At 40.7% G+C, this 27,525-nt stretch overlaps 1 protein-coding gene across 1 annotated transcript; it reads left to right on the forward strand.

Moving 5' to 3' along the window:
- Window positions 1–483: 483 nt before the first annotated feature.
- MRPS31 (mitochondrial ribosomal protein S31) lies at window positions 484–24,565 on the forward strand. Its single transcript, XM_075139720.1, has 7 exons — window positions 484–666; window positions 2,902–3,192; window positions 3,853–4,011; window positions 9,900–10,046; window positions 13,163–13,236; window positions 18,929–19,072; window positions 24,202–24,565. The coding sequence occupies exons 1-7, from the start codon at window positions 536–538 to the stop codon at window positions 24,411–24,413; spliced, it is 1,158 nt and encodes a 385-aa protein (XP_074995821.1). The 5' UTR covers window positions 484–535; the 3' UTR covers window positions 24,414–24,565.
- Window positions 24,566–27,525: the final 2,960 nt, after the last annotated feature.

Genomic DNA, 27,525 nt, shown 5'->3' on the forward strand with positions numbered 1-27,525 from the left:
TATGGAATCTACTAAATCTATTTCTTAAATATCAAGAAATATGTAGTTAACGCATAGGAAACTGGCATGGGTGACATGCCCCACTGGGACACGGTTGGTGTCCCTAATGCAGAGCCAATTTAGTGAGTATTCAATGACAGAAATAATGAGAACCACCTGAATAGACACGTGAACTTAATAAACACAGATATTTTTGTTTCCTCCACAAAACCATTAGAGGTAAGTGCTTTGCAGCCCTAACTGAAACCCTTGCGGGTATCTGGTCTTCTGCAACCGTTAAGTGCTTCACAAGGGCCACCCCAAGACTTGGTTTACGTGCCTACAACTCCTGGCACCAAGTGAAAATCTGTAAGAAACTGGCTGTGGCTGGGATGGTTTTGGCAGAGGGCCAGGCGCCCCGCTGCCAGCCGCAGCCGAGCCAGGCGGGCGGAACGCTGGTGCGCGGAACGCTCGGCGCAGCTCCTGTTCCCAGCCGGCAGCGCCGGGGGATCGCGCAAGGGCACGGACCGCCGCCGGTGGCCGCGCCGCGGGCACGATGTGGAGCGGCGTCCGTGGCTGGGGCGGCGCGGCCGGGGGCTCCTGTCGCCTCGCTGCGCGGCTCCTCGCCGGGCCAGCGAGCGGCCGGGAGGCGGCGCGGGTAACGCGGCTAGAGGGGAGGACTCACAGGTACCGTCGCTTCCTGTAAATCTGGAGGAGGAGGCGCCCGGCGGCGTGGGGGGCTTTGCCGTGTGGGCCGGGCGGTGTCCGCGGCAGCGCGTCGCCCCAAACGGCGGCCTCTTGAGGGACGGAGTTTGCTGAGCTCCCCGGGGAAAGCTGCTCCGGTTCGCCGCGGGTGGGGCCGGCCCGCCGTGGGCGGGGGTTGCCTCGCCGCGACCTGTGCCCCGAGAGCAGGTTGCCGCTCTTCGCCTTTGCGTTAAACGGGGGCCTGATGTTCTAGCGACTTTCTCCCGTGACCGTGGCACCTGGGCCGGGCGGGTGGGGTGTGGGGCCTACCCGGTGCCGCGCTGTGCCCTGCTGCGGCCGGCCCGCCCACCGCCGCCCTGGCTTCAGCTGCCCCGTTCCCCGGCGCCTCGGGGTTTAAACCCGCTCGGGCAGCGAGCAGGCCAAGCCCGAGTCCGCCTGTCCTGCTGGGGCTGTGTGCTGTTGGCACCAGTGGGCAGAAGTCATTGGGAAGGTGAAGTCAAGTAGGGGGGAGTGGTTGGGTTGTGTTTCTCGTGTTGCTTTCCTTGCCGTCCTTCTCATCTTTGGGTGGCGTGAACGATACCCATGTGTGACCTGAGCATAATTTTATAGCGTGTGTATCAGCAGGGCGGTGCTGCTTGTTGGCAGAGCACTGGCTAAAAGCAGTATTTGGAAGTTCGTTTTTATTTTTATTAAAAGTTTTTAACTGCTTTTAATGGAAAGTCAGTTGTGCATTTATTTTTTTTATTTCAAAGCTCCGCAATACTTTTGAACAAGCTCCAATACTGTGGTGGTCTTATGTATAAAGCAGCTTGGTTTCTTTTGTAGCTGTGTTTGCTTTCTAAGGCTAGGCTTCCGAGCAGAAGACACACCTGATGGTAGGTGAAATACAGTAATGCAAACTGGCTTTAAATATTTAAGGCTTGCAGTCTTGCTGTATTTTTCTGAGCAGAGATCAGCAAAAGATCTCTGAATGGATAAATAGTTTTAAGGAGCATGCAATCAGAATTAATGAAAATGTGTTTGAAAAAATCTGTGGAGAACAGCAGGACTCCTACCGTCTTCTCAGTAATATTGTTCTGAAGCTTTCCTTAAATTTTCCTGTTGCTTTTCAAATTTAGGTTTAATGCTGCCAACTTAATGCTGCCAATTTATTAAGTGCAGAGTGACTGAAGTAATAATGTGGTGCCTGCTGATACTAGCAGAATTTTCTTTTTTTTAGCCAAAGAGAGGTGTGTGTGAGGGGGGAAAGTACTTCAAAATTCTTTCAGATCTGTTGAAGTGGGTTTTTTTTGAACCAAAGTAAATATTTAATTGTAAGTTTTTTTCTTTATTTTAGTAACTTGAAGGTGGTTTTTAAACAAAAAGTGGTTGTGAATTTAGAGATATAAACATTTCATTTTAGAATGTTAAAGAGAACAGTTCTTTGAATTTTATGATAGTTTCTCCAGGGAATGCAGTTGTGTCTGTGTTGTAGCGATATCCTAAGCAGCTCCCTGCTGTCCCTGGCTTCACATCCTCGCCTGCACTGTGCCAGTTTTAGCTTCTTTGCAGTAATGTGGTAAACTAGGTGGAGGAGCTGTTCCAGATGGAAAAATAACCAAAATAACTTTTTTGTTTGTTTCCTGGGTTATCTTGCAGCAGGATCCATTTCCTCATAAGGCTGCACAAGTGCTTGGCCGCTATATTGCAGGACATAGGGTAGGGGAACGTGATCCATAGTAGTGCCACAAGTGTAAAACAATGTGAAGCTAAATGTATGTATACAATCTGTTTTCAGGCAGCTAGGAGTGATCTCTTTGTTGTCTCATTTTAAGAGTTACAGTGAGTTTTCTATAGTACTAATAAATTTAAGTATCAGGTACTAGTAGATTCAAACTCTCAGTCTGCTACCTAATGCAGGGATACTTTAAAAGTTTTAAGTTCCTAGATTAAACACAATTTATTTGTGGAGGAAATAAAGTTGTTTACCTGATTTTTGTGATGAAGAAACCATAAATAATCCAGAGTTTTAAATAGTGCTGTAGCCCTTCTCAAAACTCAAAAGGTACATGTTTGACATGCACTTAACATACTCAGTTTGCACTCAATTAGGCCTAGACAGTTGTAACTGATTTTTTTTTTTTTTTGATAGGCTTACAAAATTCAGCCTTGGACCCTATTTGTAACTTCTGATTTTTTATGTATTTATTTTTTTTTTTAATCTTTGTATATCATCAGGAAAATACAGAAACTCTTCAGCACAAGCAGCATGCTTTCTACTGAGAAAGATGAATCTACCGCTTCCAAAGCCAGCACCACTGAAGTGGCATCAAAGAGTCAGGAGGGTAGAGCAGAAACACCAAAGCAGAAGTTGTTAGACATTATTGGTAATATGAAAGTGGAAGTGAGCTACAGGAAGAAACTCCAACAGTTAAAAACACGTGAGGTCAAAAAGCAAGCCACAGACAAGCTGGAAGGCCCAGACAGTGAAGGTAGTATGCTTCAGAAAACTACGGAAGACGCCCAGCGGTAAAGTATAACAAACTTCTCTTAGCCTGTTTTCTCCCTTTTTTTCAATTCTTTTTTTTCATTATCTAGGACAAAATAAAGCATCAAATGCCATTGCCGAGTATGGAAAAGAGTCTTGTAAGGAAATGTAGTGTAGATGTGGATTGCAGTAAGTCACAGGGGAGAATCTGGATAAAAGGTGGTGTGTGCTTTCTACAATATATTACCTTTTCTGCACTGAGACTCTTGAAAGGTAGCACTAGCAGCTGCCTGTGGGAAATTATTTTAATAGGAGGGGGAAAATATTGTTCAGATAAAATACAACAAAGCTGAGGAAAAAGGGGAAAAAAAGCCAAACCCAAAATTAAGAATGGCATCATGATTGTTGAGACTTGCGGATGGCTCCCCACCACATCGCCTTTGTAGTCTTGCAGGTCTGTGCTGCCTGTGGTCTTCGGCCACTTAAGTACAACAGCTTGTCCGTGTCATTTAGCAGCTGATAATTAGTGCAACATAGGGCAAACTTAGCCTTCCCTCTGGCCACCTGCACCCCCATTTGTGATAATGTGTAACTGTAACTTCTGAGTTATTAAGACATAAAATGACAGTATAGAAATGACAATTTAAATATATTACGGCTTTTATTTTTTCCTGTTTCCATATCTGTTGTGTCTCTTACAGAGGCAAGCCTTTAAATCCAGAACTGGTGGAGGCTGCTTCTGCAGTCGCATCTTCCCTACCATTCAACAAGAAACAGGCAGAATCGGAACTACTTGCACAACTAAGACGACACGAAGAAATCACAGATAAACAGAAAAAGGGGGGAACTATTAACATACGGTGTGTATATTGAATGATATTCTCAGTAATGTTCAAATTCTGATTTTTGCAATGTCATCTTGAAGGTGACTGGGTTCTGTGTTGGAAAGATGACCCTAAAAGATAGGTTTGGACAGGTTATACTTGGAATTAATGAATAATGAGAACATCATTGGTCTGGTTATACCAAACTCCCTAAGTTTTGCCATCCTCATTCTAAAATGGTTTTGCAAAAATGGAATTGTTTTCCTGCCCAGGATCATTACTTTCTTGGACAGGCTAGCAAAGTAACAGGTTTGGGTTTTTTTTTTTCCTTTTTCTTCAGGCTTCCAAAATTCTCACACAATGGATGGATTTGTAAATGTTTCAGACGTTCTGTCTGGACTGGTGAATTTTCATGACAGCTCTGCAGAACTGAACTAGAGCAGCTCTATTTATAGCCCCACCCTTCCTTTCAAAACTTTCCAGTCAACCCAAGAAACTCATCTCTTGGCTTAACTCCGTTTCCAGTGTGGCTTTCAAACAGATGAGAAACATTTGTTTGGAAACTAAAACAGTTGTGCATACTGCTCTTTTTGGGTGATGGCTAAAGACAGATTTTTCCCTTTTTTTTTTTTACAGCTGGTATTCAGATAACTACTCAGAAAATAAGGCATTAAATCCAGGTAAAATGGTGAACTAAACAGAAAATTGGATCTTCAGCAAAATAGGAATGTTAAACCTTTGTTTACGCCTGTTTGCAGTGTGAACTGCAGGCTGCTTATCATCTTAGTTTAATTTATTCTGTGAAAGTGAATTTGTCCCAAACCAGGATTTGAGTTTGACCCATGAATTATTATTTGTAGATTGCTGTAGGGTTCCGTAAAGGAACTGCTTTGTACGTTTATCAATGAACGGCAAACAGAGTAGCCAACAAACTAATGATGTTTGTGGCTGATGTCAGCCCTTTACTTGAGTGAAAACTAGGGAAGAAGTGACAGAGGCTTGCAAATAGATCGAGTTAGATGGTTGCAAATAGATCAGGAAGCACAATGCTCAGTGAATAACTGTTAAACAAAATGCATGTTCTTCAGAGGTTGTGAAGGGAAAAAGGGAAAAACTCTGCAAGTTTCCCGTTTAGCCTGTATTCATGATTCTCTCTACCAAGAGCGCTAATGGCGGTTGTGGAGAGCAGAATGAAATTCTCTCCAAATGTGTGAAGTCTGTGCTATTTGAGGAGGAAGTATGGTTTTAGGCAGTACACGCAAGCATCTCCAAAGGCTGTGTGTGTGTGCTCTGTTTTCGTGCTCTCAACCTGAATATAGGAGATCTCAAGAACTTGACAGAAGCTTAGGCTCCATAGGCTTTTGGAGTCAAAATGAGTAGCTTTAAAGGTTAGAGGTCTGGCTGTTTTATGTAAAATTGATGTGTTTCTGCATTTTTCTTGTTTTTGTGTGCAGTATTACCAAAAACCTGAGAGATACTTACTAATGTAAGGAGAATAAATAAGGAATATTTTATATAAAGAATATGTTCATTAAACTACTAATTACCATTTCCATCTCTGTCGCTGGGGTTTTTAGACAAGCCGAGCACACAAATGTCTTAATAATGGCATCGGCTGTGGGTAGCCAACTTAAATGTAATTGGAACCTACTTCAGTTCCTAGTAAGATGTTGGAGGACTATACTGATACTGACTGAGCTAATATGTGCAGTGGCTAACCTCATATGGGCCTGCATCTATTCCTTAAGGTATACGTACTCTTCTCTAAATGTGGTTGGTCTGCTTACTGGCAATGAGGGCTTGCTCTGCTCACCACCCATTGCACTTTCCCTGAAGCACTTACCCAGCTGTGGCTGCTGTGGAAGAAGGAAGGCATCTAAGGAAGTTGTACTCTAAGCAAAAAAACTTTTTTCTGTTCAAAGAGAGTTTAAATTCTTCAGAAAGTTAAAAGCTGCAACTGTATAGTGCCTCTATATACTTGGTCGATGGGTTAAGATGTGCTGTTACAGCATTTTTTAACATGCTTGTGGATGAATCACTATGGTTAGAAAAATGCATTTTCCTCAAGCAAAACCGGTCTTTTTGGTTGGCTAGGAGTGTCATAGCTGGCTTGCTCTGATTTGATTTGGCAATTTCTACTCCCTGAGGCAGCTTTGTGAACTAACTTGCTTCTACCTGGAAATATAAGTTAATGTTTTTTATTATACACTGAAAAGAATCATATAGAATGGTTTGGGTTGGAAGGGACCTTTAAAGGTCATCTAGTCCAACCCCACTGCAGTGAGCAGGGACATCTTGAACTAGATCAGGTTGGTCAGAGCCCCATCCAACCTGGCCTTGGATGTTCCCAGGGATGGGGCATCTACCACCTCCCTGGGCAACCTGTGCCAGTGTTTCACCACACTCATTGTAGCAAATTTCTTCCTTATATCTGGTCTAAATCCATTTTTTAGTTTAAAACCATTCCCCCTTGTCCTGTTGCAACAGGCCCTGCTAAAAAGTTTGCCGCTATCTTTCTTATAAGCCCCCTTTAAGTACTGAAAGGCTGCAATACGGTCTCCCTGAAGCCTTCTCTTCTCCAGGCTGAATAACCCCAAGTCTCTCAGCCTTTCTTCATAGGAGAGGTGTTCCATCCCTCTGATCATTTTCGTGGCCCTCCTCTGGACCCCTCTGGCTCCAACAGGTCCATGTCTGTCTTGTGCTGAGGGCTCCAGAGCTGGACGCAGTACTCCAGGTGGGGTCTCACCAGAGCAGAGTAGAGGGGCAGAATCACCTCCCTCAGCCTGCTGGCCATGCTTCTTTTTATGAAGCCTGTTGGCTTTCTGGGCTGTGAATGCACATTGCCAGCTCATGTGCAGCTCTTCATCCACCAGTACCCCCAAGTCCTTCTCGGCAGGGCTGCTCTCAATCCCTTCATCCCCCAGCCTGTGTTGATACTGGGGGTTGCCCCGACGCAGGTGCAGGACCTTGCACTTGGCCTTGTTGAACCTCATGAGATTCACATGGGCCCACTTCTTGAGCTTGTCCAGGTCCCTCTGGATGGCATCCTGTCCCTCAGGCGTGTCAGCTGCACCACTCAGCTTGGTGTCATCTGCAAACATGCTAAGGGTGTACTTGATCCCACTGTCTATCTCATTGATGAAGATACTAAACAGTAAAAGTTCTGTTTTCTTCCTTAATAGTTAGGTAACAGTTTGAAACTTTATCAATGGAGGATAGTGTATTGTAGTGGGCATGGTGGTGTTGGGTTGATGATTGGACTCGATGATCTTAGAGGTCTTTTCCAACCTTTATGATTCTACGATGAGTTTTCTAGAAAGACCGGCAACTCCTGCTGATTTTCATGACTGAAAACTTGGTTAATAGTAACCTTTCACAGTTAGCCTCTGAGATGAATTTGGTACTTTTGGCTTTCTGATTAGTGTTAAAACTGTTGATTTTAAAAAGTCCAGCAGACGGCACTAAAATGCTTTTATTATATTAGAAAGCAATTACTTTTATTCATACATGATTATTTTGTGTTGATTTTTATTTGACAACAAGAGAATACGGGCAGTTTAACTTTTCTTTTTTTTCCATAAAGGTTTTGCATTCAGTATACTGACACACTTTAAAAGCCAATATATATTCCTCCGTCATTTAAAACTACTTAAAAATGAGATACTTCACAAGCAGCAGAGCCATATGAAGCTCCACTGCAAAAAATCGGGATACTGCTATTAAGGTTTATGAGGGTATGAAATAAATTGTATGTTGTCCGGATCTTTTGGTTTGTACTAATTTTTTTTCCAGGATTGTGGCATGGCCTCCAGAGGTCACTGTTGTATGCAGTCGTCTCATCGCCTTGTTTTGTAGACAGCGTGAGGACAGCGTGTTCACTAGGAGGGGAAAATATTAATGATACAGGAATTTATTTTTCTCAGTGTGGGATGAAGTTTCACTCAGTGGAAATTACAACAGCACTATACCAAAATAGAATCAGCGGCACTACAAGTTGAAATTTCAGCTCCTGTTTTGGGTGAAGAAGAAGTAAAGTAATTCAGAGCTTAGGCTAAAGTATATCCAAAGCTTCTTGGGTCTCCATTTTTAGTATTATAATTATTGATTGGTGATCAGGAAGGAGAGAGAATCTGTGCTTGTTACAAAAGCTCTACCTCTTCCCATCTCTGGAAGGCAGAATTATCTAGGAGAGTATTTTTTTAACCTCATGTTGTGACATGAGGTAGTATCATGTAATATCTAACCACTGTAGGTACACTGAGGTTGTCGTATGAATTTGTAATCTGATGTTTTTCATTACAAAAGGCATCTAAAACATCTGTAGTTTTATTTTCAGTTAATACAGGGGCATTTTTAATGATGGAGCGATGAATGTTGCTGCCAGAAATGTTCATATACCAATGACGGGATGACATTAGGACCTTCCAGTGAGAATGATACCATTGACTGCATGTTCTGAGAGCTTGGTAGCATAGTCTGTCCAGACCTACTGTGTAAAACCACAAATAAATCAAGGTCGGCTGTGAGAAGAGCTTTTCCAAGGAAGCCTGATCCCCCTGTAGCACGGGAACACTCCAGCCTTGTAGGTCGCAGCCAACCCAAGCAGTTGGGCTGGGCTGTGTGTGACTGACCTTAGGAATTATGTCCCTTTGACACTCAGAAGTGTGTCAAGCCTCTGGCCCAACACCAGCTCACTAATGCCAGTAGGCACTTAATAGAGTAATTTCTAGTGTGAGATATGCAACTAATCTGAGATTGTTTTTTATTTAAGATTAAAATTAAATGTTTTAAAACTTGTTTTCAGATGCCTTTCTTTCAGAGTAGGTACTTGAAGCGCTATGCTATTCTTCTTCTGCCATTCGAAACCACATCTAAGACCAAAGAGAAAATCCTACTGTGTTGCTGTCGCAATTAGCTTTTACAAATTTCCACCAGTATTTCGTTCTTGTTAATAGAATCTCTTTTGACTTAACCTACCAAAAATGTAGTTTGAACTTCATTCAGATTTTCGTAAAATGGATATGCAGTATTTTTGACTTAGCCTATTTTTGTTTTGTGAGACCATATTTTTCTCTTAAAACTTGACTGCTGCAATTTTGGATGACTGCGTGTTATTGGAAGCAGTTGGGAGGAGAGGATAGCTGTGAGGAAGAATTATCAGCTTGGTCTTTACCAACCAATAGACTTACCAGTTAAGGGGACTAATCGGCGGAGGCAGAAGGGTGGTGTGTTTTGCCCTTTGTGTTCAGAATGAGCTGCAAACCGCGCCGGAAGAGATCAAAGCATTTGTTCTTCACGTATGATTTTGACTACAGAATTATGAAGGAAGATGTGGTCTGTTAATGCTGTAATATGATTACGCAATGCAACAGATTGCAGTGGATCAGGAAAGGTGACCTACTTATTAGGGTGGCGTGATTGACCCATGTCAGTTGATGTGTGAAGGCAAGCTTCCTTTTGGTCTGCAGCAGCCCAGCTCTGTCCCTGGGCAGTGTTAGTTCCTGTCCAAAAAACTGGTGATTTTTACCTCCCTATTTAAGCGTATTCCTTGTATCCAGAGAAATTCCTCATTTACTTGAGCAAAACATATCTAGCGCTCTCTGTGAATATTGGTATGCAGATACATGAAATTTTTCTTTTAGTTGGAAACAAATAATTTCAAAGAAAACATTCGTTGTAGATTTAGTAGGCTAAAATAGCACTTTTCACTTAATCTATATAGAATGTAACAACTGAGGTGATTTAAAAAGTAAGACTTGAATGTTTGATGACTTAAAAATGGGTGTATTTTGTGAGGAATGTGTAATTCTGTCCTATAGAGGCTTATGAAAACAATTGAGAGTAGAGTTTCTGGTTAATACATGTGACAAACTTCCTTGCTTTGTTGATTTGTTGAGTTCTTACATTCATGTTTTTAATTTCAGCAACGTTATTTCAGAAATGGCAGTTAAAAGGCAGTCCCCAGCTCAGAGAGGTGTGAGGATATCAAATCGCATTTCCTTGGAGTTGGATGAGGATGGTCAAAAAATGAAGCCTGGAAGATTGTCACCTCAGTCTTTCGACTCCAGAAGGTATTTTTGTTGTGTTCCCTTCCAGTAGAAGGAGTGTGCAAAAAATTACTAGTGGGTAATATTTTAGATTTAGTTGTACGTATTCATGTTACCATGATACTTCAGAGCTTGAAGAAGTTACTTAAGTATTTTTCAAAAAAAGTGCTGTTAGCGTTGAAATAGACTTCTGTGAGAACACATTAGTTAATGTTAACCAGCTAATCAAATAATGTGCACTTTTCAGTATTAAATTTTAGATAATTAAAAATAGTTGGTGCTGAAACATAATTGTGTTTGTTTTAATTAGTTTAAGTTATTCTCACTTATGCATAATACAATTTTATATAATTTTCTTAACTTTCTGGGAAATGGAGTCTTTGAAGGCTTACTTTCATCTACTGGAAAACTTCGATAAATGTTCTATGTTTAGAAAAGTTTCACCCATTCTGTTGGGATTTTAAAGAGATTTTAAAGTTGTTTTTATTTTTTTTTTACCACTTTGTTGCAACTGATAAGTCATTCTGTAATTGATTTCTCTATTGTCTGTGACATTATAATTGTGTATGAAATTAACTTTATAATTTCATGATGATTTCAGGGTAACCCTTAAATTTATCTTGCTGCTGGTTATGTGGCCAGTCTATTTCTTGGTGAACTAAGGAGTGCTCTTAATTTTTTTTTTTTTTTTTTAATTCCTGTAAGCTATGCTTTCTTGTCTGCAGTCTTTTGATTTTCCTGTGGCAGCGCATCATTGCGTTCCTTCTTAGTGTATTCTTTCTCTAGCAGTTCAGTTGTTAGTAAGATTAACTTCTCTAATCATTAATTTAATTTGCAAATTAATCCCCTCTTCTTGGGGTTAGGGGCTGGAAGTTGAGGGAGTCGTTTGTGTTTAGATAGATAAGGCTGAAGGCAGAATTTGGATAACTAAGAAAAAAAAAAGCATAAATTTATGGGTGAGTAGATGTACAATATTCTGCCCTCTTTGGCCGAAACATCTATTTCAGTATATCATAAACAGAGAGTTGTGACTTCCCGTAAGGAACAAATTGTAACATATGCATTAAGCCACGTAGATCACGTAAAAACCTCAAAGAAGTGGCTATAGGCAGTCATTAGAAGAACTTGGCCTGCGTGCTGAAATGGTTCTGAGTAACTTCCTTGTTCTTGAACTACTAACTGTTAAGGTGTGTTAGGGAAGTATCTCTTGGGCCTCTTCAATGTTATAAGGCAGTCAAGCAGTGTTTTCTTTCCCTGATGCAAAGCTTGTAGAAAGTGCAAGAGGGGCTTCTTGTAATGGAAGTTGAAGGGAAGAAGTGGAACAACGTTCTAGACCAAGCCCTCCTGACTTAGATATTTCTGTCCCGGGATTTTCATTCAGCTATAAGCTGCTGGTTTGAGGAGCAAGGGCTTCATTACCAATTGCTGAATAGCTCTACAGATATTTTTAATCTCGGGATAATTATCAGACAGAGTTGGTAGTCACATGAAAATAATTTTGTTATTAGGCTATGATTCTTGACTGACTATGAGAACTATGTTAGTTAAGGTGTTGGATTAAAAGGTTTTCAAAGTTTGAAAGAATAGAAGTAATATGATCTAGAAGTATAAACTGAAAACCTGAGCTATTACAGTACAGTGTATATTATTTTATATATCTGTATATACTATACATGCTTGTACAGTGTATATTATTTTATATCTTAGCTAAACTTTTCATTTATTAACACATTGCAAAGTAAGTGAAATTCACTTTATGTTTGAGAACATTTATTAAATTTATGATATCTGACAAGCTGTCTTGCTTTTTTTGCGTGATGAAACTGTACTTGGTATATAACTTCAGGAACAGTACCTTAAAATAGTTTTTAAAATCCCTGTAATGAGCAAACTGTCTTCACTTTCAGTCCTAAATTTCCTCTTGCATCCCTGAAAATCTAACGGGTATACTTACCTATTCATAATACGAAAAGAATGGGTTAGGAAGAATATCTAAATTTAAAGCTAGTTAGTAGATTTCAATGAAATGAGTGATGTTGCTTTATAGTAATTTGAACTAGTCATTTTAAATTAAATGTTCTTCCAAGTCATGCTTGTATCTTCAGCCAATGTTATTGGGAGTTACACACAGATAGGAAAATATAGTCCTAAATCAACATTCTTTTAAGGCTCTGTAATTAGATTGCTCTGTGCTGAAATAGATCCAGGGTAGTTACATCAGTAAAATGTAATATGACCAGAGCAGGTTTGCAGAAGTAGTTGTGGCCACCAGAAATCTGCAGTAAATCCAGAGAGGTGAAATTTTAAGGTCCGGAAGGGCAGGGTAACAGTGAATATGTAATAACATAACATAGGAACTATTAGAATTTCAGTGGAAACCTGGAAGATTGTATGATTAAGTATGTCATTTGTTCTAAAGTTAAGTGTGTTCTACAGTAAAGACATCAGTTTTTCTTTGTTTCCATTTATAAGAAAATTTATTTTGATTACTTGTTGAACTCTTGGATTTTAAAAAATTTTTAGTTTTTAGTATAGGCTTATGCTAAAGACAAATATGATTAAAAATAGATGGTCAGAGTGAAATACTTTTATATTCAGAAGAGAGAGCATCAGGGTGATGCTATTTAAAATATATCATACAGATATACTTTGAGTGTTTGCCATATGGCAGAGAAGGTGGTTGTGTAATCTTCCAAAAAGGCTATTTATGTCATAAAGCAGGAATTGTTTGATTTAGCTGTTGCCTTTTCTCTTCCTGAATTGTGCAATATTTTTTACAGGGAAAAAACCCAAATCACCAGATTCATTTCTTAGTTGCAACTTTGTAAAATTGCTTGAGTACTGTAGTTTGATACTGTTTAGCTTTGTTCAGATTCCTAAATATTTCAGTAAAAAATGACTGCAAAGATAATGTTTGATTTATGCTCATTCTTTCACGTAGAAATGTTTTGGGAAGCTCTGTTACCGGCGAATAAAGTCATAAACACTTTCTCTGGTTAAAAGCCTGAGGATATCTCATTTTTTTTTTTCTCCAGAGGTCTCTTAGTTCATGAGAATATTTTGTGCTTTTAAATTTGTTATCTGGCAATGTTGTGCAGTGTTGTGAAATACTAAATAGCGTTTTTCTTTCTTGTTTATAGAAGTCTCAAAGTAGGAAGGAGGCTTAATATATTCACTAAGGCTTCTACAGAAACAGAAAACGCACTGAAAACAGGTTAGTGGAAATTCAATAATGAAAAACCCAATGAAGCCAAGTTCTGAATTTTTAGTATATCAAGAGATTCACTGTTGTGAAGGAGACTTATGATCTGTTAACTTCCTGCTTTCAGACCTATAAAAAAATGAATACTTTAATGAAACTCTGATTTTCAGTAAGCAAAACTTCCATGCAGTGTAATATATTAATGTTTTCTGTACTAATCAGGGCATTCTGTTAGTGAACTTGAAGGATAAAACTGGCTTTTTGTCACTAAGTCTGGTCTTTCTTCTTGCACTGTGTGAGTGTAAAACCAGCCTGGAGAATGGGTATGTTGGCTCCAGTAGCTTATTTGGTCAAGTTGCAAACTTGCTGCATTCATTTTATGGCAAAGAAACACCAGGTTCTGATCCCAGGGAAACAAGTGTGCTTAAGCAGGGTAGAAAAAAAACCAAGACCATGCATTCTATTATAGAATCATAGAATCATTAAGGTTGGAAAAGACCTCTAAGATCATCGAGTCCAACCGCCAACCCAACACCACCATACCCACTACACCATGTCCTTAAGCGCCTCATCTACACGTCTTTTAAATACTTCCAGGGATGGTGACTCAACCACTTCCCTGGGCAGCCTGTTCCAAGGCCTGACCACTCTTTCAGTAAAGAAATTTCTCCTAATGTCCAGTCTAAACCTCCCTTGGCGCAACTTGAGGCCATTTCCTCTCGTCCTATCGCTTGTTACTTGGGAGAAGAGACCAACACCCACCTCGCTACAACCTCCTTTCAGGTAGTTGTAGAGCACGATGAGGTCTCCCCTCAGCCTCCTCTTCTCCAGGCTAAACAACCCCAGTTCCCTCAGCCGCTCCTCATAAGACTTGTGCTCCAGGCCCTTCACCAGCTTCGTTGCCCTTCTCTGGACATGCTCCAGCACCTCCATGTCCTTCTTGTAGTGAGGGGCCCAAAACTGAACACAGTATTCGAGGTGCAGCCTCACCAGCCGAGTACAGGGGCACGATCACCTCCCTGCTCCTGCTGGCCACACTATTTCTGATACAGGCCAGGATGCCGTTGGCCTTCTTGGCCATCTGGGCACACTGCCGGCTCATGTTCAGCCGGCTGTCAATCAGCACCCCCAGGTCCTTTTCCTCTGGGCAGCTTTCCAGCCACTCTTCCCCAAGCCTGTAGCGTTGCCTGGGGTTGTTGTGGCCGAAGTGCAGGACCCGGCACTTGGCCTTGTTGAACCTCATACAGTTGGCCTCGGCCCATCGATCCAGCCTGTCCAGGTCCCTCTGCAGAGCTTCCTACCCTCCAGCAGAGCAACACTCCCGCCCAACTTGGTGTCGTCTGCAAACTTACTGAGGGAGCACTCGATCCCCTCGTCCAGATCATTGATGAAGATATTGAACAGGACCGGCCCCAATACTGAGCCCTGGGGAACACCGCTCGTGACCGGCCGCCAACTGGATTTAACTCCGTTCACCACAACTCTCTGGGCTCGGCCGTCCAGCCAGTTTTTTACCTGGCGAAGAGTGCACCTGTCTAAGTCGTGAGCCGCCAGCTTCTCTAGGAGAATGCCGTGGGAGACAGTGTCAAAGGCTTTACTGAAGCCCAGGTAGACCACATCCACAGCCTTTCCCTCATCCACTGGGCGGGTCACCGGGTCATAGAAGGAGATCAGGTTGGTCAAGCAGGACCAACTTCTGTTGTTTAGTGTTGTATATGTAGCTTGAAAGATCCTGTAAGTGGCTGACAAACGACACCTTGCTTTACGTACTGTGAAGCTCTTTATGTATGTTTAGAATCATAGAATGGTTTGGGTTGGAAAGGACCTTTAAAGGTCATCTATTCCAACCCCCCTGCAGTGAGCAGGAACATCTTCAACTAGATCAGGTTGCTCAGAGCCCCATCCAACCTGGCCTTGAATGTTTCCAGGGATGGGGCATCTACCACCTCTCTGGGCAACCTGTGCCAGTGGTTCACCACCCTCACTGTAAAAAATTTCTTCCTTATATCTAATCTAAATCTACCCTCTTTTAGTTTAAGACCATGACCCCTTGTCCTATTGCAACAGGCCCTGCTAAAAAGTCTGTCCCCATCTTTCTTATAAGCCCCCTTTAAGTATTAAAAGGCCGCAATAAGGTCTCCCCGAAGGCTGAATAACCCCAAGTCTTTCAGCCTTTCCTCATAGGAGAGGTGTTCCGTCCCCCTGATCATTTTCATGGCCCTCCTCTGGACCCGATCCAGCAGGTCCATGTCTGTCTTGTGCTGAGGGCTCCAGAGCTGGATGCAGCACTCCAGGTGGGGTCTCACCAGAGCAGAGTAGAGGGGCAGAATCACCTCCCTCGACCTGCTGGCCATGCTTCTTTTTATGAAGCCTTCTGGGCTGTGAATGCACATTGCCAGCTCATGTCCAGCTCTTCGTCCACCAGTACCCCCGAGTCCTTCTCGGCAGGGCTGCTCTCAATCCCTTCATCCCTCAGCCTGTATTGATACTGGGGGTTGCCCCGACGCAGGTGCAGGACCTTGCACTTGGCCTTGTTGACCCTCATGAGGTTCACACAGGCCCACTTCTTGAGCTTGTCCAGGTCCCTCTGGATGGCATCCCATTCAGGCATGTCAACCACTCAGCTTGGTGTCATCTGCAAATTTGCTGAGGGTGCACTTGATCCCACTGTTTATGTCATTGATGAAGATACTAAACTATACCAGTCCCAATACAGACCCCTGAGGGACACTGCTTGTCACTGATCTCCATCCAGACATTGAGCCGTTGACCACTACTCTCTGGATGCGACCATTCCCTTATCCACCAAATACACATACCAAAATTCACATAAGATAAAAACAAAAAACAACGGCAGAACAGGTATGACCCACCTTCATATTCACTGAATGGCACAGTTCTGCAGGAACATCTTAATGCCACGTAAGGGGAATAGCTTTCACGCATGAAGACTTAGCTTTACGACAGGCTGGGTTTTAGCTAAGAGTGTGTGAATATGGGCAAGTCATATTCTTGCCCTGACTTAGAGTTGAATGCTATGTACTGTGGATGTGTGCCAGTGTATGTCACTTGGGCTCAGAAACAGAGAAGAATCCATTTATTTAGCGGTACAACTCCAGCCAATGGTTTGGATGTAAAGTCTGTTATAGCTCTCCGTAAAGGTAAAGCTGGGAAAGTAATTATAATATAATTATACAGTGAACCTGTTCCTAAACTATAAATCCAGAATATCCTCCCTCACTTTGCTTTCTGAACAATGAAACTGCACATTGTTAGCAGTAATCTTTAATACGCTGATTTCCCTAAGCTATTCCAAGGCCCTTTGGAAGAAAAGACTTTATTCCAGTGTAGTGACTTAGAACTATATATAAAGCCAGCAGCTGCAGAAGAAATAGTATTCCTCTCTGTTATCTTAGAAAATGATTCTTATTTGTTTCTGTTTCAAGAGTAGGACTGTTAGTTTTTGTCAGATTCTGGCTGAGTAGTTTTCTCCTTTTTTTTACACTTGAAACTGCAGGGAGAAATTAATTTGTTTACTTAATATCTTTAGTAAATGTTGGATAGTGCTATTTGCATATTTTCAAGCAGCTGTGAGCTTTCTGAATGCAGCCACTCTGTGGTGGACTTGGAAGTTGCTTATTAGAATGGAATTCAATTCACTGTTTTTTAAGACTGCCAATTTTCTCAAAATGGGTCAGTTTTACATACAAAAACATAATGAATGATGAAGCCGTTTTTTTTAGCTATCCTGACAAATGTGATGTTCAAGTAACTGGCATTGGAATTGAATCAAATTTACTCAGGTAAAATGGTGAGAATTTAACCTACCTTTTTTGCATGAGCACAATGCGGATGCAATGGCACATAGTAGTCACCCTAGATAAAAAGTTGAGATACACTTTTTTTTTTTAACACAAAGCTGGAATGTGCACAAATTGTGTAAGGCAAGTGGACTTTATTGGATTTGTAATTAGATATTAAGAAGTAAGCTTCTTTCAGGTTTATATGTGGTATTTCCTTGTTTGATTCCAGGTAGCCTTGAGGAAATCTACAATATGTTCTAATCCAGGAAGCTTATTACTTGGCTTACTGACTAAGCCTGATGACAAAAAAATTTTTTGCGTTACTCTTGGGAAATACCAGTGTGATACTTGATACCTTGATTCATTTGCTTTCACTTTCTTGGCTCATATTAGTGGAGATAATGAGTTAAAATATTGTTTATACATGACAGAAAAGCAAGTTCTGTGTTATGTATTGAATATTTATTTTGAAAACCTGAATGTTAACTGGAAAGTAAATTGACATCCTGAAAAAATTACTCATAACTATTAACATAAAATATCAGTATTATTTTCTGTTTCACAGAGGTGAAAATATAATGTTTATCACCTTTACTGCAAGCTTGAAAAAAAGAGTTTCTGCTCTCTTCTGTTAGAAGATTTATTAGTAGCACATTGTTAGAATGTATTCTTTAAGATGTGGACAATAATTTCATTCTGGTATGGTTCCTCATGTTGTCTTTTATCTGTATTTTATTCCTGCCTCCAGCCCTCAAATCAAAGTAGGCAGCTAGGGAATATAGTTCTGGAAATTTCCCTGCTAAGTAAGAAATAATTTGAAAAAGTATCTTCTGATTTAACACAAAAAATGAAAACACTTTTCAGTATGTAAAAATACTGTTTGCCCTTTCATTTTGTTTTCCCTTAAAGGAGGCGGGAGATTTTTTTTTTAAATACAGTTGAATTGTAAGCCACTGAGCCAAAGATGAAATTGTATCTTAGTTTCAAATACTTACACTTATGAGTAGTAAAATAATAGCTGATTGGCCATGATCCACTTCAAATGGACTGTAACATTTGAATTCACATCAAGTCCTCTGTTCCAAGGAGCTTAGGGTGAATTGATAACAGGGGTAGACACGAAAACAAAGGGGAGTGCGACTTAGGCCAGCTCCTGAGACAGCAGCCGGAGGCACTCCCAGCGGTTCCTCCCTGTCCTGTGGTAACAGCTTGTTCCCTTCACTTCAGCGATGCGGTTCAGTCTGGGCTCATGACCAGTTCCCCTGGGTGGAGGGGCAGGAACTCCTTAAGAGTAACTCTGCTGCCATATGAGTACACTTTGATTGAAAAAAAAAAAAAAAAATTATATGCATCAGGAAAGATGCATCCCTAAAGGGCCTGTTTGACTTTGGGAGAAGAATAGGAAATCAGGATTTCTCAAGCTCAAGAAACAAAAACTTATGAGTGAGGGGGAAGAAATGGCCATCATTTGTAGATTGAGTTGTCTCCCTGAAGGAGAGTATAGTTGTGAAGTACCTGAAAACTCCTGTAGTAAGCAAGATTCCTTTAGCAGAGTGCACCAGTCAAGTTCAGAGTTTGTCGTATGTACAATTTGTGAAAGACAAAAAGGAAAAAGAGATTGTGGAAAAATTAACTTCCTGCTCTGTGTGAAAGGCTTAAAAATAAATTGTCCCCTCGGAGTTCAGAATACATTTTCACGTATTTGAGGCATTTGAGAATTTAATGGACTTGCATTTCAATAGAGAATTCTTACTTGAGAAAGGTGATGCTGGCATCTAATGTAGAAAAATATGCAGAGCTGAAAGTATTAGTCCCCATAAAGGTTAATGTTGAAGGACTTTGTTTTAACTAGTGACAAGTCTTTGGCATGCTGACAGATCTTTACAAAATTTCTTTTTTAGTATCTTCACCAACAATTTGGGATCTGGAATTTGCAAAGGAGATTGCAGCAATAACTGCACAGCCTCCCCGAAACGGTTTTGAGGAGATGATCCAGTGGACAAAAGAAGGAATACTGTGGGAGTTCCCAATTGACAATGAAGCTGGTATGTGCACTGTTAACTTTTACTATCTGTCTATATTTATCTTTTTTAAGAATTAGAGCACGTTATGACCTTTGACTGTTTTAAAAAAGTGTTTCAGCTATGAGTCATGCATTTGATAGTAAACAAATAAAGCTTTCCAACTGTCCCAAATCAGAGATGTTTCAGATGAACTCCTCCTGGCACTCTTCAGGTGAAGTCCTGCAGGTGGTTTGGCTGATCTGAGGACTGGCTGCTGCCAAAAAGGGGAGAGCTCCCTCCCTCCCTTTCTCACTCAGCCCTGATGCTTTCAAAACCAAAAGGCAGTTCAAGCTTATTACATAATACCTTTTACTATGCAACTTCTTAAAGAAGCTTCTAGCAGAGGATGGGGAATCTTAAAACTGCTGTGTGTGTTTTATAATGCTGATTCTGTTCTTTGGTGTGGCTCTCAGACCAAGTGGCTAGCCGGATCCTAATCAACTATCTGCCAGTTCCATATCTGCGCTGGCCGAGTGTTAAACAGTTGTTTGCTCCCTTTATTCTATCTGATTCGTAAGAATAAACAGTCACAATATTCACTGACTCTGGGCATCTATCTTAACTAGACATCTTTGTTCACGGTATCTACTTTTATTACCATTTTAAAACAAACAAAAAAAAAAGCTCTCTGTGAAGTTAAGCCAGCAGAGAGAGTGAATGTTAAGGAAGGGAAGAACAAGTAAGTGTACACTTTAGGAAAGGGGACTTCATAACTTCAGGGAGAGCTTGGCTGTGTTTTTTTTTTTAAAGACTTTAAAGACATCAAACAGAACTACTTTAGAATGATTCAGTCACTGAAAGCAAACCAGGTTAGTATCTGAAGCTGTGAGTCTTTGAAAATCTGTCCTGTACTGGGTTGCAAATTGCATAATGTGGTTCATTGTTTCTTAATGTTTATTCTCATCCTATTTTGGCAATTTCTTCACAGAATTTAATCACTGCTCCCAGAATTGATCTGTTCCATCATGTAGAAATCTGAGTATACTCTAGTCATGTTTTTGCAAGCTTAAAACCACTGCGGCCAATGGTTTTTCTGTTGTTGTAATGTGGCTGGAACCCTGCTGTCTGGGGCCGTAAGTGGACCAGGCGTCTTTGGCGGCCAATGGTTTTTCTGTTGCAGCAATGTGGCCGGAACCGTGCTGTCTGGGATGGGGTGGCGAACGGACAAAGAGTCTTTACATATACTTAAACAAGAATCTTTATTGATTTGTCCACAAAGACTAGTCATGTGGAAAATTCCAGTGGAGCATTCCAAAATCTATCACCTCTCAGGTTGAAATATCAAGTCAGTAAATTTCATCCTATCAAAATGCAAGCCACAGGCTGTTAATCAGATCAGGTATGTCAAAGCACAGTTAAAAGCTTGAGAACCTTGCTCCAATTATATCAACATGTTGTAATTTCAGTGGCTTTGCAAAAGAAAGATGCCCCTTCCTGCTGTTAATTTTGCAGTTCAGTATAAGTCATTTCCCTCAATAGGAGGACATTACCTCAGCTTGTTCTGTATCAAGAAATGTATGATTTTTCTTTTATGCCACAAGCACATGGCTTTAAAAACATAAGTGTAATTAAATTTTCTATTGAGGAAGCACGTATACTCAACTTTTACATTATGAAAGCCTTTAAGGTTTTAAAGTAAATATAAAAAAGAAAGACGACCGCTTATAACTGTTGTTCTTGGCTCCACAGCATCTCTGGTGTTCTCGTTAGAGTGCTTTACCAAGGCACTGTGCTGTGCTTTGAGGCATCAGGGCAAGATCATGATTTTTGAAACTTCTCTGGCCTTGGTGCGAACATCTGAAGATGTGGCTAGATGTACTGGCTTGCTGCAGTGGCCAGTAGCAGTCTTCCCCCACCACCCTACTGCCTTGTTGTCTGCTCCTGCCTGCCTGTCCTTTCCCTTATCTGATGCAGTTGAAGTCACTGTTAGGCAGAAAACTACCTTTTTTTTTTTTCTCTCCATCTCTCCAACCTCTGATTAATTTTTACCAGATTAGCAAACCATTAGGACAGCTTGCGTAACATTGTTCTCACTCCTCCTCCTTTCTGCTTGCCTCTTCTGCTTCTAATAGCTTTAGTTCTGCTCCGTGACTTGCCATGGGAAAAAGTTGGGAAAAACGTTGATTTCTGCCCCTTTTTAAAATTATTTCTGTGCATTTATGCCTTGATGACTCAAATCCTGAGGAGTGCAGTCATTAAAAAGGACAGTACAGATTATTGGTGCTACTTTGCTTTAGCACCTCGTTCTGAGGAGCAAATGCTTCTGGTGGGCCAGAGATTGTTGTGGCAGAAGTGATAGGCTTAATGGAAGTCTCAGAAAATTAATGCCTCAGTTGCCCCTGATGGCTTCTGTAGGCAAAAGTTCATCAAGTCCTGTTCTGGCTGTTTTGCTGAGATGCTGTTCCCAGCAGAGAAGCATTGGATCAGTTTGCCAAGAGAGGTGACAAACATTACACAATCATTTTAGGAGGGGTTTGCTTTTACTAATTCTGGGTCTATTCTAGGGACCTACTGTAAGAGCATGATTTATCTCATTCTAAAAATGCTAGAATCATAGAATGGTTTGTGTTGGAAGGGACCTTTAAAGATCATCTAGTCCAAACCCCCTGCCATGGGCAGGGACATCTTTCACTAGATCAGGATACTTGGTCGTCTTTATAGCATGTCAGCAACACTCCCTATAGGAACGGACATCTGCATTTGAGATGTCATCTTTCAGGCAAGATTGGTCGTGTCTTGGAAGGGTTAGTGTTTTAGCTAGAGAAATTCCCCAGACTTTCTGTTTTGTAGTACATAGGGGATTGGAAATAGGATATTGAGAGTGGGTGACTTCTTGCTTTGACGTTGATAAAGAAAATCCTCTACTTTAGACTCCCACCACGCGTGTTCTTTCAAATTAGGTTTCTGAGGACAGTGCAAGAGAGGCTGAGGGACAGGCTTGTTCTTCCCATGCAGCAGGAGATATGGCTTGCTGCGGGTGGGGGGAGTCATGCGAGCACATCTCATCTAATCAGTTCCCACCAAAGGTCTTGGCCTCTGATGGTTTGGGCAATTGTGGTCTCTTTTTGTGATGCACACTTTACTTTTTTGAGGACTGAAATACATGGTCTAACTGAAATGTTTGGACTTAACACTTCATCCCCAAACCATATATCATGTCTTTGACAAATGGGAGATCAAAATACATGATGGAATATTTTCTTCTGACTGTATTTTTGTGAGACTATAAATGGTTTAATTTCTTTTGGGTTAGAGATGAAAATAGGTGAAATTATTAATTAGACATAATCTCTCCTGATACTCTATATCTATCCTCAAAAGAAGAGTATCCAGAAGGCCAAATTTTACTGTCAGCATTATTCAGATTCTTTCAGTAGTGGGTTCATTGGTTTTAGTTCTCTTGGATTTTTGTGACCAGCAAAAGTATGGAAATCTGGAAAGGATGTTAGCTGGTTGTGAAAGCAACCAGCAGCACCCAGGTGCAGTGAGATTGCACCTTCCCTTGGTGGGGGAAAGTCAGCGTGGGTGGCATGGTAAAAGGATCATCTCTGTGGTTCTGTAAGTGGACATAGGTTTCCAAGCACAGCAGAAATATACCTTCTGAAGCGGACCTTTTGTTTTTTTCTTTTTAACATAAAGGAAAAAGAAGAGAGCTTCTGAAGAAGGAAATGTGCTTTCTTTTTCAAGGACAAGGAAGATAAATGTGGCATGTAGCTGATATTGTAACACTCACATATTTCTGGGAAAAATCTGAGGGAAAAACAGCTCCTTCAGATATTGCAGTACCTAAAGTTTAAAACGGGAAAGAAATAACGTGAACTTAACGAATACAAGCGGAGAGACTTCTCCATCCCAGAGATGTTCATAATTTCTTCTGAAACTGTAGAAGCTCTAACACAGGAGGAAGCCTAGGGCTGACATGACTTAATTACCTCAATTTTAATACTCCTGATTTAATGTTGTCAAATAATATATCATATCCTAGCTAGTATAGAAAAACACGTACACTTATGTTTATGGTATAGACTTCCCATTTTTGTCATCTGGAAATGTTTATATGCAATATTTTCTTGAATAACTTTTTACTTAAAGGTGCAAATTTACTTAAAGGTGCATTTCCGAATCTATAGCAAATTGGGATCAACTAAAAATTTTCATGTAACTGAAGAAAAATCTTTCAATTGCAAATCCCAGTTTGCCTTGGTTTTTTATCTCAGAATTGGGAACTGCGAAAGCAGCCTTTTTTCTGTATGTAGGAATTTGTGTTCTGAGTCTTTGTCTTGTGTACGCTAGCATCATAGTATGAACAACAGCAAAGAAAATCCAGAGGACAGAGAACAAAAATTTACTGTAGGATCTGAGCTGTGCTTGATTAAAGATCTACGGTTACGACTTAAAAGTAGCAGCTGGTGAGATACACAATATTTTTACATTGGCATACACTCACAGATTCAGAAAGTGTTAGAAAAACAAATTTTCTGTGCCCATTTGATAGCAATAGGATGTTAAAACCATGATTTGGAATGAACATGCAAGTGTGAGTTAGCTGTTCAGTGTTAGATACTTTATGAGATTGCCTCATTTGTTCAAGACTAGCTTGTATTCTTTAATCCTCTGCAGAACTTAGGCAATCAGTGTTTTCTTAAAGAATTTATTAAGAAAGTGTCCCCAATCTAAAAGGTGGTACCCATGATGAATCAAAATTTTCACGTATTGAACAAACAGGTTTTTAGCAAGAAGATTGATTTTTTTTTTTTTAATTATTCCCCCGCTCCCACCCCAGCATCAGCTTTCAATGAGATTACCAGCCAGAAAGTTGGTTTAAATATTAGGTATTCTTATAAATGAGAGCACAAAATGGAATTAATATGGTAGACAGGAGTATGATATATGCTGAAATTTTTTGTGTGGAGGGAGAAATTAATGTCTTAAAATTGTGCAGTTTCTTCCACTTCTGTGTGGTTGGCTTCACTGTGCAAAAGAATTAAAAGGCACAGAACCATTAATTTTACTAATTTAAGATTATTTGCAAACTATATCCTTTTTTATTTTGTTAAATTTGCTGTTATATTGTGATAATAACTTTGTCATTTTTTTGTCCCTTCTGTTAGGGATGGAAGATGATGCTGAATTTCATGAGCATATCTTTCTGGAGAAACACCTCGAAGACTTTCCCAAGCAAGGACCTATTCGCCACTTCATGGAACTAGTCATCTGTGGGCTTTCAAAAAACCCGTACCTCAGCGTTAAACAGAAGATTGAACATATTGAGTGGTTTCAGAAGTATTTTGAGGAAAAGAAGGAACTTCTTCAAGAGATTTGAGACTTGGGAAAGTGCTTAACCTTGAAATGAAGAATCATTACGTCAAAACTGATGATTTCTTATAATGGAAATACTGTCAGTGCAAAGTAATCATGTGACCTGAAAGCTGTATTTTAAATAATAAACTGAAAGGTCATACTTTCATGTGTGTATGTCCATGTATATGTAGATTTTTTTTGACAACTGAAGAAGGAACTGAAAAGTACGGCTTTTGTAGAATGTGCATTTAAAATTTAGTTTATCAAAATTGTTGTCTTTTAAATTTGAAACTAATCTTTTGACCATATAAAATATTAGGTCTAATTCTACTTCCTACACCCTTCACACTTGGTATGTGTCTTGACGAGTTTGATCATCTTTCCCATTTTGGAAAACTTGCAATGCTTTCATTTTTAAAAACTCCTGATACAGCTCTAATTTTGAAAAGCTGTTACTGAGATAGTAACAGTTCTTTTTCCTAATTCATTAAATACGCTGGTATTTGGATGGTACTAGTCTTTTCTATCCTCCTTTCACTAATTATCTTTATTGGTTCTTTTTAAAATTTTTGGTAATGACGAAGTCATTTGAGTTGAATGTTTGTTAGTTCATCTGCTCAGTGAAAGGCTATTGTATTCCTGAGATGTGTGCACGACATAATATTGGTGGGTTATATAAAATAATAGGAGAAGTCTCTCCTACCACCCATACATCCATTTTGAAGCTTTTGACCAACTTCCCATCAGTATCTGTTGTTTAAAAATGGGTCTCGTTGTCAAGTAATCCATAAAGTCCCGTTTCATTAGAGCAAGCAGTTTTATGATTACTACAATGTTTGGAGCTGAGGCCTTATCTCCTGCATCTGCAGGGCTAGGAAGAGGACTTGACATTGCTGGCAAGGAGAGTTGTCGCCTACAGATTACTGTCGCATGATGCCACTGCTGTTTTCGTTCTAGTCCTCTGGTGTTGGTGAAGTAACTTCATATTTTCTAGATGATCCTTTATTCTAATTAAATGTGTATGGTCCCTCGTATCTATTAAGCAATTGCAGTATATTTTACTTCAGTTATCCTTTGTTAAATTTTCATCCAGAATTACTCACTCGGCCATTCAAAATCCTGGATTACGTCTCGCTGCTTAACTTTGCAGAGGGTTTCCAGCCTCACATATTGTTTTCTTCCTTGTTCTCTCGCATTCACTCCAACCACTTCATCAGCTATTGGCCCTATAAATATGCTCCTATCTTTTTCTCACATTTCCTCGTAACTTGAGCAGGAAGGAGGAAGTTATGGAATGAAGGTAAAACACTGGCTTCATATGCAAACTGATTTAAAAATCAGAATTACAAGAAAGCAAATGAAAAATAAAGACTTGGCCTTTTTCTATGAGTTGGAATATTGTTGCTGTGTTTTGCTCATCTGCAGGATGTGAGTTTGCCCGTCTGGCAAAGGGCAAGACTCGGGCTGTGGAAGGGAAAAGCACCTTTTTGACCTTCTAGCTGCAAGAACAGCAGGGTTCAAATTCTGCAGAAATTTTCAGAGGCTTCCTAGCGTTGGAATGGAGAGAGTGAGAATTATATGAAAGTACCTCAATCTAGTGGTAGGATAGTTTTAATTTTCGGTTCAATGCCCAGATATTGGGCAAGAAATTGGCCCAGATATGGGAAGAAAAATACCATTCTTCCCAAATTTCTACCAAACCATGATGCACAGCCTGTGTTCTGCTGTATTCCAAGCTTTTTCTAAAACAAGGTACAGTGACTTTGAATTCACTGCGGGCTTTTAGAAATAGCTTCTCTGTGTATTTGCATTTAACCTGTGTTTTGATACGAAAGAAAGGACGCTCGCAAGCTCGGCTCTTACTGGAAGAGGTTCGGGAGCATTAGCTGTGTATGAAAGTCCTGAATTTCACAGCACTGGGAGCAAGGTGGATGTTATAATTTAAACAGGAGGTCAGTACTTCGACAAGCCCTTAACAAGAGCTCGTGGTGCTTAGGATCTTTGGAAAGCTGTAGTAATTCCTACTTAGATGCTTAAATATAGATTTGAGAGTTAATACTAGGCAACAGGATTTGAATAATCAGACCTAGCTGCATGTACGTACAGGTGCTTACTGGGACTGCTCAAAGCCCAAGTGACAGGGCTTTTGTGTGTGTGGGTTTTTTGGGGTGTACACTTCTTGGTAGTCCCAAGGGAGCAGGCTTGCAGGAACTTAAAGCATTGCTTATAGATTAGTCACTTAGAAGCATAAAAATCGCCCCTTTTCTTTTGCAGCCCAAAGGATAAAAGCTGTGTGCTGTTGTTCAGAGAGGAGCCAGTGCTGCCAGTAGCGATTTCCACGCTGGAGTCATTCAGGTTTTTCTTACGATGGTTGGTTTTCCCCCTCTCGTAACTGGTTAGGTGGTGTTATGTGTAACTTCATGGACTCAGCATTAGGATCTCTCCAAGGCAAAATATGTTCTGCGGTCTTACATTTCCTTCTTTGTGCATAAAGCGGAGGTCTCATTAATGCACTGCTAATGCTATACCTCCACGACACCCGCATTGGAAGGTTGTCTGGCTTTGGTGGGGCTGGGGCAGTTGATGCCGCCCTGAGAAGAGCGAGAAGATGGAGCAGACTGACCCAGAGCCATAATTGCAGGGAACGTTGTCCATGTGTGATTTTTAGGTGACAGTTTTTCCTCTGGGGTGGCTACAATGGGTACGTAGCAAAAAGAGAACATCATGTTGAGATGGCTGAGCTACTGCAAAGTTACATGCGAAGGCATAGAGACTCACTGTTGGCGACGGTGGTAGCTGTTGATAGCACTGTGAGTGATGGTCATGGCTTCCTCAGGTTGGGTGGTACACCATGAAGAAGTCCAAGCTCCTTTTCCCCTTCTTTCCATCACATCCGGGTAGTCTCCATTTTCCACCCATCTGGTGCTACTGCAGTGGTTCCAGAGGGTCTCTGGCCATCTCGGAGGAGACTGAGGCACTGGCACAGATAGAAGACCTGGCAGAGAGCAGTGACTCCGTGTTGGCAGAGCGATGGAAGCGAGGGAATGAAAGGAGCCCATATGGTTTGTAAAAGTGTAATGGAGAAGTTCAATAACATTTATTACCTGCCTGTCTCTGTCCCCGTAACTTCTTTA

Source organism: Calonectris borealis, chromosome 1 (assembly GCF_964195595.1).
Source record: "Calonectris borealis chromosome 1, bCalBor7.hap1.2, whole genome shotgun sequence".
Classification (NCBI taxonomy): domain Eukaryota; kingdom Metazoa; phylum Chordata; class Aves; order Procellariiformes; family Procellariidae; genus Calonectris; species Calonectris borealis.